Genomic DNA, 14,801 nt, shown 5'->3' with positions numbered 1-14,801 from the left:
CGATCATAATAGTTAAAAATGTCGGTAAACATTTCTTGCAGACAAACAGCCATAACATCAGATACAGAATATTTCCCTTCATGCTACAGAACCAATGACCTGACAAGATCCAATCGAGCGCTTGATGAATGAGGTGTCAAAATATTTGCAGTAGAAGACAGAGCTGATCAAGCTAAGCCTCCTCTTTTGGTTTCTATACGGCGGAATAGTTGCACTCCATGTTCGAGCTAGTTTGTCTTTTCTTTAGAGGTCAGGAGAGGACATGTGAGGTGCAAACATAACTGGGTTTATGCCATTGGATAGCATGAGCACAACAATCAGGCACCCACTATGCCATAGAGGTCCTCCGAGGCGATGCGGTGGCAGAGTAGGGTACACTGTAGCTATGCATATAGTATAGAGATGTGCGATTTTGATGTAACTCAAAATGAGACGGGCATCCTTTGAGCATGAGATTGAATTAAAGTCTTTACTGCATCTATTCAAGGGGAAAAGACCATGTCTCTTTCTGTCAGATGGAATAAAGTAAAACTTGAGTTGCAGGAATCTAAATATGGTGGTTTGCCATTTTCGCCGAGCACGTAATCCCTGTGGGGCACAGATTCACTGCGACAGTGTGTGGCCCATTAATCAGAAGCTATTCAGCTTCATAGCTTGTCCTCTGAGAGACTGGGTTAATTAACACTGAACCAAATGGAGTCGCTACAACATGGCAGCTTGCACAGCGAGAGCCAGAAGATTAGAAACCTCTATGAAGCATCGATGTACAGTGCAAATTGCAGATTTTTTGGCTCCCATTCACATGGATATTTAGACAGCTAAGTGTAAGATTAATGTCAAACACGGGCCGGAACAGTCAAGAGTTCATGGTCCAGAAAATATGCGGACTGGAATTCTGTCAAGATCACAATTTCTATGTTTCTTAGATTATATGTGACAGGCCACATTTACTATTCCACTGTAGGAGGCGAATAGATGGGCACACGATGTGCATGCTCTCATACCTAATCAACGGCACAGTTTTTGCCTCTCACACTACAGTACAGTGATGGCATGTTTCATAAGGTTTCACAACATCAATATTGCATAAAAGTGCATCTTGACAAATTGTACGTACCGTTAATACTAAAAGCATCACACAATTTAGTTTAGAGTTACCAGAGTGCATGGATGCACGGTTAAACATGTATAAATATCAATTGCAGATTTAGCTTTCACAATTTAACCCAACTTGATTTTGACACCACCTTTAGAGCGATGCTCTGACGGTCCATCATGTGCTGGAAAACTACATGACCAAACACACTTTCTTTTTGCAAAATGAATGCAAGTATTTACACAATCACGAGTTAAGTAGTTCTTTTGAAAAATATTCAAATGGTATGTTTTTGGGTTTTTTTTACTTAAAAATATTACATTTATAGGATTATAATCCCCAGGAGTAAAACATTTCTATCCCACCTCTAAGGCTGGGTATTGTTTGATATCGTTTTTAAATATCACTACCAACACTACTGAACAATTACTTCTAGAAACAATATTTGATCAAAGAATAAATTAACAAGAGTAAGGATATAATCACATTCTAGTTCGTGACCGTTTTCAGTACTTGGTGCCACAGACAAGTGGGTTGGAACTGAGATTTGGTGCCCATCCCACCCCAATTTCAAAAGTCAAAATTATTCTGAAGCCGCAGTACCTGATTGTTTCCCGTCTCCTCCATCCCTGAACATTTCATATTGTCAGTCTGGTCCTCACCCGACTTAAATGATTGGAGGAAGCCGCACAGGGACACAGACATACAACAAGTAATGAACCATGCAGTCAAACACACACAGAAACTGAATTATTGTGCGGTTAATCAAACTGGGTGTAATTATTGGAATCCAATTAAAAAGCATCAACATGCAAGTAGAGGGGATACCAATACACATGGTTGGCATGCAGAACAACAAAAAAAAGCACAAGTGCGCCAACCGGGAGGTAAAAGCAATAACGATGCAATTTGCCTTAGGAGTAAATATACAGGAACATGTCATGGATTTTATTGATAACAAAATAGTTAATGTGTTATTCTGTGACAATTAATACAATGTACTAGCTGTGCAACACGGAGACGGTTCATGCTGAAGGTTGGCATGGTGAGAACATTGTGTAAACATGGCGTACCTCATTTGGGTCCCGTTTCTTGGTAAAAATGTTTCTAATGAAAGTCTCCTGCACGTCTTCCTGCTTGACCAGAAACTGCCAGAGACGCTTCACGGGCAGTGCTGAATGGTGGCTAGTTCTGAAAATAATACACAACACATTAAATCAGTTGCATCCGTTCCCTGAAGCACAACACAATGTGCTAGGAGACATCCTTTCTGATTTGTGCGGATCTGAAAACTCCACATAGTTGGCGCTTAAGGCAAAACGCATCAAAAGCACGTACAGTAAATCCCGTACGTAAAAATCAATAGGGGTGACATCAGCTGAAGGAAACAACTTTGAATACATTTTATTGGTGTGAATGGGTCTTACAGATATATCTGGTGCTGAAGGCTAAACTGTAATCAATTAAATAGCATCACTTATTCATGATGTTTAAAAGCTGAAGGGTATAACTGCTTTGTATATCTGCTTTCTCAATACAAAACACGCTATGGCTGTCTCATTTAAAATTCAACCTAAAGAAAAAGGAACAAAGGAAACTTGTTCTACTGATCTGCAGCTCATGGTGGTACCTGAAGGGGGTGTTGGATGGTTCAAACAAGGCTTTGTGTCGGAGCAGGGCGGGGCCCGGTGCAGCCGTTTCATCCTGGAGGAGGGTGGAGATGTACTTTGAAGGAGGGCCCCCGAAGATCTCCAGCCTTTTCTGTAGCACCTGCTCCCATCGCTGCAGCGTCTTCAGCACAGCGTGACAAAGAGGAGAGCCCACAGGCAGATCTGTTTTAAGTAGAAACAAGACAATTAGATTAGCGAAGACAGGCAGTGAGAAATAGGGCAGCACTTGGCTACAACCCAGGCGTTAGTATAAGACAGTGTGTGCGGAGTATTTTAGAGTTTACCTAATAGATCATATCCTGCCATTGGGTAGAAGGACTTGAGGTTGACCAACACAAGCTGCACCATAGCCAGTCGCATCAAACACCAACTGAGGAGAGAGGGGAAAAAAATTACAATTCTGAGCATAAATACTTTGAATGGGTCCAAAGCTCACTCGGGGCATAAAGGTGTGCAGAGACTGAATGTGGAGCACAGTTTAGAGGCAGTGCAACTGAAGGCAACATCAATGGAAAGATAAACAGCTGTGAACACGCGCAGGTTTGCTCATCTTGAATTCAGGCGAAGATGAGTCACTCTGCAGTAAAAGCCACTCAGTGCTGCGTGTGTCTCTACCTGTATGAATTGTGGTTTGAATGCTCCCTATGGGGAGAGCTGGGGTCAAACACATCTTCATAGTCATCGTCATCCTCCTCTTCATCCTGACTGTCCTGGCTCTCCTCCGAGTCATATTCTATTCTGCCTTCCGATGGTGGCAGCGAAGGCTAAAATACACAACAACAATGAATAAGACAGAGACGAACACCATTGGAGCTGAACAAAGAAAACAAACTAAGGGTGTTCATTCATGTTGATATGTAGCTGATTAACATAGTTGGATGATTATAAATTGCCAGTTTGTTTCCAGAAACTATAACATGTTGAAAAATCGAATTATGATGTAATTAATGAACTTAAAGAAACATTATCCCAATGAAAAGTCAATACACTCAAGATCAACTCGGGGTAATGTTTTACCAGATTATGATTTTGGGGTCGACACCGATATTGTGGCTTACCTTGGCAATAAAGTAATCCCAAATGCTGAGCTCTGGAGGGACAAATCGTTCTTTAAAGATGGAGGCAGCTTCTTGTTCCACGACAGGACCATGCTTGGGACTGGATGGGCCGTCCCGCTCGATCGCAGGCTCGTCCCTGGAGCCGCTGCGAGGCGACAGGAGCCTGAATCGTCTGGACTTTCTGTCCGAGCCGCTCGGTGAGGCTGGGGTGTCGAGAGAAAGCGTTTGATAAATTGCTGCAGCTATGATTTCAGTTGACCCCACACGTGAATTTTCATATCACATAGACACACACACACTCGTATCCTATGTACGGCAAGTTTTAAATATTTAAATTTAAACTGTAGTACCAAAATACACAGGTGTTACCGTTGCATTACATCAGGTTCTCTCTGCCAATCACGAGGGAATAGTGCAGATCGTGAGGTAAACGGCTCCTACACCAATAAGTTAATGGATTTCACTCTGACCTACAGACTAGAACCCAATAAATTTAGCAGAGCTGATTTGATTTAGCTACTGGGTCACCTCCAAAAGAAAACCCCACAGAGAGACAGCCACTCGGGCAGACTGTCAGAAAGAAAACTAGATTGGCCACACTAATCCCTTCCAACCTGGCGGGGGCGTTCTCGTTGGGCTGCTGAGTTTCTCGATGACAGGGGTCCGGGCGCCTCCCCCGAACACCGCCACCCAGAGCTTGCTGTTGAGGGGATGGGCCACGATGCGAAACAGCTCGTTGCTGGAGTGAGTGGCCATGCCGTGAACAAACAGACTGAGGAAGACAGCAGTCAGGATCTCGCAGAGCAGCACAGTTAAGCCTGGCTGGCTCTCCTCGCCTGCTGAGCTCAACATGCGAATCAGAGAGGCGATACCTGAAGGGGGAAGACAAGAGGACATAAGAAAGACAAACAGCATTTGAAGAACCATTAAAAATGTGTAAATTAAATGTTTTTCTTCTTAGCTAATAAAATATCCAATGTAAAACAAATAAAAATATTAAACAAAACACAGCTGTCTTAAATAAGTTGACATATGTTCATATATGTGCACATCCAGCCCAAGTTAGTTTCAGGTGCAGGACAAGAAAAGGCAAACAAAAAGGAAAAGAACAGATTCTGAATAGTACATTTCCACCTATCCCCATTGATGTCTACTCCAAACACACCAATGAGCCACATTGTTGCAACTATCTACTTTCATTTGAGTCAATCCCACATACACCCTCCATCCTACTGCTGGAAATACTCACTAGAGCAAATGTGGATTAATCAGGAGCGGAAATTGTCCCCAGCAAACACCCTAATCCCTCATCTTTGAGAAACATTTATTTTAAAGTAAAATGCCCAGATGTTAAAGGGAACAATGCCTCATTTCCAATGAATAGTTTGACTCAACTCACTTTAAGCACCAGGTTCTTACTGATACCTTTTTTAAATAATGTATAAATACACACCAATTTTTTTACATCCTCATCGAGAACGCAGCTTTGTTGGATCCTTTGCTTCTTTTACTTCATGCAAAAAAACAAAACAAGTGTGAGTGGTTTGGCTGATTTACCTGGCCACTGTGCAGGGGAAGTGTTGGGCTGAACAGCCTCATCCATGCTGACAGTTCTGAGAGGCTGCTTCTGAGACAGCAACACACTCTGATACACGATTCCTGTGAAATGGTTCACATGGCTGTGGGACACAAAAGAAAGCAACCACGCACAGTCAGTTGCCAGGGCACATATTAAACAAGACATGCTGTGAGGAAGTGAAAGAGAAAAATAGGGCAAGGTGGTGTGAATATATATAATGTCTCAATGTTTAAATTTTTTTCTGAATTCTGGGATGATGTTTCCAATTAAAGAGGCACCACTGCCAAGCTGTCGCAATATGAAAATACTAATAGGATGCTTACCTCCCTAGGTGTTTATTAAAGTAATAATCTCAAAGAATGAAAGCCCTTGCATTTGCAGTATTACAACCTGGATGTCTCTGGCGACACTCTTGACACTGGGGAAGTGAGATCTAACAACAACTCTGCAATTACCGCTTATTGCTATAGGCCAAAGAAAACAGAACGGAGATTGCAACCTGTGTTGCTTTATGTTGATGAAAGCTTTACGATGATACTCAACTTCTTATGTCCAAAAAAAAAGTTTTACATCCAATACTGTTTTTTTAAGCTTCTGCACAAATAAAAGACCCCACAGCAAAAATATTCTAAAATTCAAAATTATTCAGATGGAGGATTGGCAGTCACTGTGGTCTTAAGGCACACAAATTCAATCCATGTCTGACACTCTCTCACACACACACACCTTGTGCTTTTAGGCCTCATATGGACGTACCTGCAAGCTGCTGTCTTAACGGTTAACTCAATGAACCTGAAGTTCACATGATGACAGAGAGAAAGGTGCAGAACATGTATCAAAACACTGTCAGCTCGACGGGAACACTCAACCCCCGCAACCTACATCCTGAAATACCCTTTAAAAAAAATTCACACACACACACACACACACACACACACACACACACACACACACACACACACACACACACACACACACACACACACGCACAGACACTCAAGAGGAAGAACCAGAAGCACAATTTCATCAAACCTCTGCAGAAACACACCAGGAGAGTTTATATCATAATTACCATAACAAAGACGGTGTTAAATTAGAAATAGCCTTACTAATTTAGTTGGGCTGATCAACTCCCAACAGTATGTGGTAGATGGGTGTGTGTGTGTGTGTGTGTGTGTTTGTGTGTGTGTGTGTGTGTGTGTGTGTGTGTGTGTGTGTGTGTGTGTGTGTAAAGAAAATGGCAGATAAGGAAATTACAAAAGTGCTCATTTCATCACATTGCTTTGCGGTATGTGAGGTTTGAAATACAGAGGCCAAAAACCTTGCTCTGAAGGAATAATTAAATTTGTCTTTTAGCTTAAACAAAAATCTCTTTTTGACACATTATTTAATTGTTACAAGCAAATCTATTTCGGGGGTCACAGCAATGCGGCTTTTAAAAAAGGACCCAGTCTGGTCAAGCAGAAATAAAATGTATTTTGTATAACATCAAGCAATCTGGCAGAATCATGACAGGAAGTCACACAGCTGTAGGCCAAATACACACACACACACACACACACACACACACACTCGCACGTACGTGTCATAAATAAGCAATGTTCTAACCCATCTGTCAAATCACAAAATCTGATTAAGTATTTACAATAAGAATGACAAACAGAAGCCTTGCAGCTCTCATAAATCTTTTTCAACAAGATGAAAACGGACATATTTTTGTTTTGCAAACTTTCAACACGTTTGTCTCTTCCCATGTCTTAAAATGACATCACTACAGCGCTTTGGAAAAAAAGCCGAAAGCCATAGACTGCATTCGAGAAGTGGCCGAAGTCACCGTGATGTCACCCATTGATTTGTGGCTTTCGCCATCTTGTTTATGGCACGAGAGGGTGGAGCACAAAACAACACTTTTTAGGGCGACTGAAAACGCTACAATGAAATTTTAAGAATGTGACAGTTCTAAGACACATACAACTTCCCAGACTGAACAAAGCTGTGGTGGCAACATCGATCACAAGGCAGCCACCCTATTTAATATAATTATTGTTATATATTTGTACGAGCAGACTTCTTCATGCAACCAGAGGACTCGCCTCATGCTGTACATTAAAAGGAATGTACAGCATGTACAAAAGGGTTAAGGCCCTTCAATGTTGGCTTCACTTTTCAGACACGGAGGTCGCCCCCTGCCATAAAAATATACTCAGATAATAAAAAAAAGCCATCTTTAAAAGCATTTTCCACTTTGGTATTACATTTGTAATGTTTGACTAAATATGTATGTGTGCATTACCCTCTTGCTTGGTTACCACCAGTAGTCATGTCCCTTCCTCTTTATCTTATTATTCTGCTCCAATAAGTCTAAAAACCTTCTAACACGCACACACAAACACAGATGAAACCAGAGAATGCAAATTAAAAAAAATGTTTTTGTTGTCGGCATTTTGTCTTTTAAATGTTAATGCTGAGAATAGGAAAAACAAAGTCAAATCACTCTTGATTAATTAATAATCCAGTGGCAGGTAGTGCTGTTAATGGAGTTATGTCAAGGTGAATGTGGTGGGATATTGAGAAGGTTTTATCAAAGATAAGCATCGCTTGAAGTCACATAAAGAATTAAAGAAGCTTGCTCAGAGAGATGCTGCAATGTAGATACTCACTATGAACTCAAATCCTTTTGAGTCATGCTGCATGAAAGCATTTTATTTTTAAACCATGGTAAAAAGGGAGGGATATGCAAAGATTAGTTTCCCTAGATCCCCAAATTATTGTTTGGAAGAAATGGATGGCTTGACAATAGCTCAAGGTTTGTTATGTATTTAAGTTCACTATGACGTTGCAGATTCTGTCACTTAGGGAAACAGTCCTGGCAAAGATGACAGGCTATACGGTTAATAGCTAAAAACATAGTGTGTAGCATTTAGGGGGATATATTGGCAGAAATAGAATAGAAAATATTTTAATGACAAGTATGTTTTCTTGTCTCAACACCTGAAAAGGTGCGTTTTCTTTGCCTTCAGATTAGCAGTTACAAACACCTTTCTACAGTAGCCCAGAAGGGACAAACCAAAAACAGCCTTTAGACACGGCCATCTGCGCTTTCGCGTCGGCCTCCATAGTTCTCCTCCATGCTTATTAGCACAAGGCAGAAGTTTCAGATGGTTTCCAACTGCACCCTCACCGCTTGATGCGGTCAGATCCTACACACTGTACCTTTAAAAGCGTTGCTTGGGAAACTTACCTGTGGGTGTGTCCATCACACAGACACTGACATATACAGGCTGACAGGGAGGCAGCCAGTGTGTGCATCACATAGATCTGAATAAGGCAAGAAAAAAATAAAAAAAATAAGTCAGGTGCATGTACACATTCAACATTTAAAAACACACCCAAAAGAACAAATTTAAACTTTACATGTCCACGCATTTTTTTAATTATCGATACACAACCTTAAAATAAGTTTGTTACTTTTTTTTTTTTCCTGACAATTATTTCGATAAGGATCCCTTACAGTTATTTATTTTTAAAATAATATAAAGAGTCATGCATGAGACTAGAGACCGACTGCCTTACCTCATTGTTAACCACATCCGGATGCGGAGGAGAGTCGAGTGAATTGATCGTCTTCAAGATGTCATGAGCCAGATTGGTCAGGTAGACGATGGGGTTGGCGACCACGGTCTTTACGTTGGCCGTGCAAGCCATCAGGAGAGGAATAGATGTTGGCTGACAACATGGCACCACCGCTGGCTGAGTGGCGTCATCCTGTTGGGAGAAATCAAAAGGAGAAATATTGAAATGTCCCGACAGCAGGTGCAGCCAACAAACAGATGCACCATTGAAGGAACATACCGTTCTGACAATGTTGATCATTTGTAACACAGTAAATAGGGGAATATGCAAAACTGCACGTCACTTAAAATATAATAAACGTACAAAACAAGAGCAGATATATTCAACTTTCTCTCTTCTTTTTTTGGGGGGTAAAAGTGACCGCTCACAAAGGGGACCTGGGAAATGAGGAGATGCTTTGATCTGTGAAACAAGAGACTTTTCCAGAGATCCCATCCTGCGTGATGTTTTTCCAGTGAATGACACTTAAAGAGGAGAAAACAAAAAGGGGTGCATGCGCGTGTGTGTGTGTGTGTGTGTGTGTGAGAGAAAGAGTACCACAGGCTTATGTTTGTCACGCTTGATGAAGCACATTCAGTTGTCACTAACTTCCTCAGCAGAAGCTCTACAGGCCAACCGAGGTTAAGACAAAGGGAAAAATACAGAAATTTCCTCGATAACAATGGAGAAATTTGACAACCATGGGACCAGAGCTGGGACAGAAGGCACAGCTTTATATTTCAAAAATCAAAGTGAGGGAGCAGACAGAACACCCAGTGCTGGTGGACTGTGCTAACATTCAAGACCATTGTTTCCATGCTGGCTTATTGAGCTGTTTACCTCCTAAAGTTAAACTCAACCTTTGAATAGTCCGCCTGAGGCAGAAACTCCCACAGGAGAAGCAGCACAACATACCAGCTCAACGCTGGAGGTGTGATTGCCAGCGCACAACAAGTGAGTGAGTGAGTGAGTGAGAGTGTGAGTGTATTGAGACAAGCTTTCAGATGGCTTCATCGGGTTTGTCTTTCTTTGTGATCAGTTAATTAATGCTGCAACTGACCCTCGCCAGTGTCGGCAATAGAAATGGCGCTTTGCCCCCAGCCATCACAAAGTGTTGAACATATGATTAACAAATGCAACAATCGGCATCATAATGTCTGATTGCTGCATGTTTGGTTGTCGGAATCAAGTGTTTTGGTTTGACGAGCGACTGAGCAACCACGGCCACATTCGACTGAAAGTCAACAGTTGGCACAAAGTAACTTACGTAAATGGTTAGGGTTGATAATAAACTGATTAATATGGATAAAAAATTTACATGTTTTCAACAGCTGCCGTGCCAACGAGCAACAGACGCATTCAGCTAAGAGTCGACACCGTCACTCATTTAACCAAATTACCGGCAGCATCAATAGCTGCAAGCTCTTAAACCTGTTAACTACCACAGTTTGCAAACTGTGTTTAAAACTCATGAAACTCAAAGCTAGGAATCTATGTTATGGTATTTGCACGTGACAACAAATAGGGACTTGCTGTAACATTACGCTAGGTCTCTCCACCAAATACATACTAAATATTGGGCTACTTGCTAATGTATTCTACCCCCTCACTAATAGCACACAGACTTGGAAAGTCCATTTGCAACCAAGCAGGGTGCATCGCTGCATGTCGTCATTACCTGGTGAGACTCTTGAAGCAATAATATGAGCTCCATGCGCACAGAGGCCAGTCCTCCACCGTGGGAGCCGTGCAAGCTGCAGTAGCTCAGGAACATCCTCAGTAAGGGCTGGTTACTCTGCAGCCAGTGTCTCCTGCTGCTCTGGCTGTGAACATGAGGACTCCCAGGCTGAAAAAACAACAACATTTGAACTTTATTAGTATTGAAGACAAATCAAAACAGGCCTTTAAATATGCCAACGTTATCCAGATGGTTCACATTTACATTAAAGCCCACAACAACGCACAATAAACAGTTTTTTCAACAAGAATAAACTATTGGTTCTTTGAAATGTAATTTGTATCTGGAAATGCATGAGTGTACTGTACAAGCATGTATTAATTAGGTCTGCTGCTGAAACTGATATGTAGCTAATTTTACAGCGGCATGTTAGGAGTTGAGATATTCAACGAAAAAGGGAGCAAAAAATCTTTTAAATTTACAATTCTTCACACAATGTCAACATGCACTGAGCTGTTTTGCTGCATCGATTTATCATCATGAACATCTGACAAATCTAGAAGCTGCCAGCAATCTACACCCACCTGTTCCTCCTCTGCCAACCCAGAAATGGGGCCATCACCCTGGACAGACAGCTCTGGCAAGCAGGGCTTGTAGCTGCAGCAACGCTGGAGAGCCACCACCTGGATTAATCAGAATAAATCATTTATCAACTTATCATGAAGGAAGTCAGCCTGCATGTGTGGGAGTGGAAGCAAAACATTTCACCGAAGTGTCAAACAGGAAAAGACAAACTATTCTATTAGAGAAATCTACTGGACTGGCGTTACTACCAATATGATGTTTATGTACACTGACGCAGTGCACAAAGAGAGATACAATCTTGAACCAGTGACCACAAAGACAGAAGAGATGTATGCGAGTTAAGCAAGTTATAAAAGTTTTATAGAGTGAACGTAAGGGTGCAGCCAGACGAATGTATCACCGAACACAGTGGTTCTCAAATGAGGGTACAGGAACACAAATGCTTTGCACTGGTTAGTGGATACTTGGCTGAAAACATTTCATCACTGAAAAAAGGTTCAGAACTACTGACCGAACGGATCTATTGACAAAATGATAGATTTGAATGTTAAAATAAATCTGTAAATGTGTTTAAATATGCCTGTGCTTACCTCTCTCTCCAACCACTGGTAGAGCTGGCACCGTAGCTTCCCGCCATCCAGTTCATAACCGGTTGACAGCGTCCGGAGCTCATTGGTCATAATCTTCAGGCAGGCTGTAAACTTCAGCTGGGCCGCCAAGATGTCATTGGACGGCGCCAGGAAGTCATTGGCGTCCTCACTGTCCTCTCCTGTCTCCATTAGCGGCGACATTGCATCCAGAGTGTCCTGGAACACACGGCTGCCGTCTACATTTTTAGCTTCTTCTTCATCATCATCCTCTTCTTCTCCATCTTTGTCACTGTCCCACTTAAGCTCCAGGGGCTCATCAGTATGCGTCTGTGACTGCTGGCTCCAGTCAAAACTTAACACTGAATCCGATTGGCTGTTGGATAAGCTGTTTCCGTCCGACTCGTAGCCGTTCAGAGCCGGCTGAGACCAACCCGGGTTGGATGTTCGTCCGCTCTTGCTCCCAACACTGATCTCAGCAGCCGTGCCTGTATCCGCCTGGTTGGGCAGCTTGGAGTGCTTGCGGACTTTGGGCATCTTGGAGAGGACTTCAAGTGCGAGCATGGGGCAGCCAGCTTGCAGGTGTGCGTACGCGGCTGTGAAAAACAGTCTCCTCTCCTCCAGGCTAATGGAGTCGGCCCTGCGGCCCTCAGCCGTCAGTCCAACTTTAGCCTTGTCCGAGGAGCCAAAATGGCGACGAAGGAGGAGTGGGTGGGTTCGAAGGTAGGTGTAAAAGTTGAAAACCTCTGGGTTGCATGTAGACACCGAAGAGGAACCTGTCATGGATGCAAAGTGAAAGCATTCTGAATGTACTTTGAGAACATCAGTTATGAAACATATGTAGCACAGGGATGTTAATCTGGGACTGGCTTGTCTCTCGAGTCAAAGTGGGGTTTATATGAAGTTCAGTTCATCTATTCGCCTTGTACATTTTCTTCATTTAAATGGTCTTGTGTGTCCATTATATGCTGCAATTACTTGTGTAATTTCACACACTTAAAACAAGGGCTAAAATAGTTGTTGCAAAGCCAAGCAATTTTATAAAAGCTGGATTCAACCTCAGTGTCTACCCTCTCCATTTTTACTTGCAATACTGCATTTGATGGATCTGAAATAAATAAAAGTATATAAAGTGAACATATTTTAAAAGGCTTGTGACAGTAGACTTTATCTACTCTACTCAGAAGAAGAAGATATACTTTATTGATCCTGGAGGGGAAATCAAATGTTGCTATTTTTACACATTTGAGGCCAACTCTGCAGTGCCCAGGAGGTTAACTGGCAGAATTTGCTGCCACCAGTCGGCCCTCCGTACGTGGATTTGAGCCGGTGACCCTTCCGTTCCAAAGCAAAGTTCCCACACACAAAAGCAAATAATTCTTATATTTTACAATGTCAGATCTTGGCTAATGTGTCTTTATCCATAAATACAATGTACTTTAAAATACAAATTCATTAAAAATGTAGTACACTCTGCAATATGTGAAAAAAATTGCCACCAAAAGCAGAGTCGACTGCCCCAGGGGGACAGGGAGCTTGGCTAATCCAGCAACGACCTAAGGCTATTCCTCTGCTCCTGGTTGATGTTTAGTCGCAGGGAAATTCAGGCTAACCAAACAACACGAGGTCGGTGACTGTTGTACAGACATCTTTACAGAGACCTGGCTCTTCACTGCCGAACCACAGGACAGGGTGCAGGACTCGGATGTGCGGAGAGGAAGTGGACTCTGTGACATTAATGAAGCTCGGTGCTAAAGCATATTCAAAGTTCTCTGAATATTTTTAAGTAAATGCCGACCACACTATCTGCCCCAAAACTTGTTTTGTTCATTCCTCCTGATGCACTACTGTTTTTGATTTGTTGCGTTTTGTGTAGCATCAATGAACTAGTCTACAACTGCATGTTGTTGTGTGTACCCCGTGATGCAGAGTGGCAATGAATGATCCTTCAGCCTTAATTTCATCTTTGCATGAATGGAATAGAAAAAAGAAGTAATGAGAGCACTGCAGACCTACCTGCATCACATTTGCTCCCAGTGGACCCAGAGCTGATGCTGTTCGCCGGCTGCTCAAGGAGAGTGTCCAAGGCTCTGCTGTAGTCCTCCAGGACCCAGTGAGCCATGCTGCGCAGGAACGGGTCCTGGTGGGCTTGAATCTAAAAAAAATACAGAGAATCATAATGTCTCATTCTGGTTTCTGCAGTGTATCAATTAGCAAAATGCTAGAGAGTCAAACACTGAGTAGCTTGATGAAAACAAACAGAAGCATGTGGAGGCTGTACACAGATTCTGAACCTGTTTGTCTTGTCCCAGAACATGTCGCTGAAGGATCTTTTTGTAGGTGGACGCCGTCTCAAACTCAGACTCGTACAATCTGGAGATCACCAGGGCCAGCTGTAGGTCCTGCATTTTATCTATACACACCTGGGAGGAGGAAATAAAGCAAGATATCAGTACGTTATCATTGAAAAATGGTTTCTGAGCTATTGCCTCAGGACTGAATGGGGCGAGATAAGACGAGATATAAGCAGAAAAATAATGTATATTCTTGACAGTTATCCAGTTGGACAAAATGATCCCCTGAATTTACAGCTTTCTTATTTGTTTATCTGTCGACAGGGAAAGAAAGTGCAAATAATAGAAGTCTGTGCACACGGCAAAAGAGTTTGTAGATAGTTGCTCCCAACTTGTAAGGCGTGAGGTGCATTTCAATGAGACTCCCTCCCATCCTGAGAGACAAAACAAAGTCACTGATAGCCCTTTGCCTGGGTGACGCTCATTTCATTTAAATGCTTAGAAAAGCTCCAGTTACTTACAAAGAGGAGTAACTGCTTCAGGGACTTTCTAAACAGAGATAACCTTGATGACTTAAAGGTTACGCAAACAAGACCACCAGAAGCAGCCCTCTTGATATGCGAGCAAAAATGATGGAGCGCT

General features: G+C 42.3%; 1 protein-coding gene across 1 annotated transcript in view; it reads right to left on the bottom strand.

The window, feature by feature from the left end:
- dmxl1 (Dmx like 1) overlaps positions 1 to 14,801 on the bottom strand; it is a gene marked incomplete at both ends in the record, with an annotated part of 45,355 nt that overhangs the window by 8,068 nt on the left and 22,486 nt on the right. Inside the window, 15 exons of the mRNA XM_079222144.1 lie at positions 1,700 to 1,762; positions 2,170 to 2,287; positions 2,727 to 2,928; positions 3,051 to 3,136; positions 3,382 to 3,530; positions 3,825 to 4,027; positions 4,439 to 4,696; positions 5,382 to 5,503; positions 8,645 to 8,721; positions 8,977 to 9,168; positions 10,694 to 10,861; positions 11,278 to 11,376; positions 11,869 to 12,641; positions 13,882 to 14,020; positions 14,160 to 14,288. Coding sequence (XP_079078270.1) covers positions 1,700 to 1,762; positions 2,170 to 2,287; positions 2,727 to 2,928; positions 3,051 to 3,136; positions 3,382 to 3,530; positions 3,825 to 4,027; positions 4,439 to 4,696; positions 5,382 to 5,503; positions 8,645 to 8,721; positions 8,977 to 9,168; positions 10,694 to 10,861; positions 11,278 to 11,376; positions 11,869 to 12,641; positions 13,882 to 14,020; positions 14,160 to 14,288 — 2,778 coding nt within the window. The remainder of the gene's footprint in view (positions 1 to 1,699; positions 1,763 to 2,169; positions 2,288 to 2,726; positions 2,929 to 3,050; positions 3,137 to 3,381; positions 3,531 to 3,824; positions 4,028 to 4,438; positions 4,697 to 5,381; positions 5,504 to 8,644; positions 8,722 to 8,976; positions 9,169 to 10,693; positions 10,862 to 11,277; positions 11,377 to 11,868; positions 12,642 to 13,881; positions 14,021 to 14,159; positions 14,289 to 14,801) is intronic.

Source organism: Taurulus bubalis, assembly GCF_910589615.1.
Source record: "Taurulus bubalis genome assembly, chromosome: 8".
Classification (NCBI taxonomy): Eukaryota; Metazoa; Chordata; class Actinopteri; order Perciformes; family Cottidae; genus Taurulus; species Taurulus bubalis.
The sequence above is the reverse complement of the archived record's forward strand: the minus strand, read 5'-3'. Positions and strand labels throughout refer to the sequence as shown.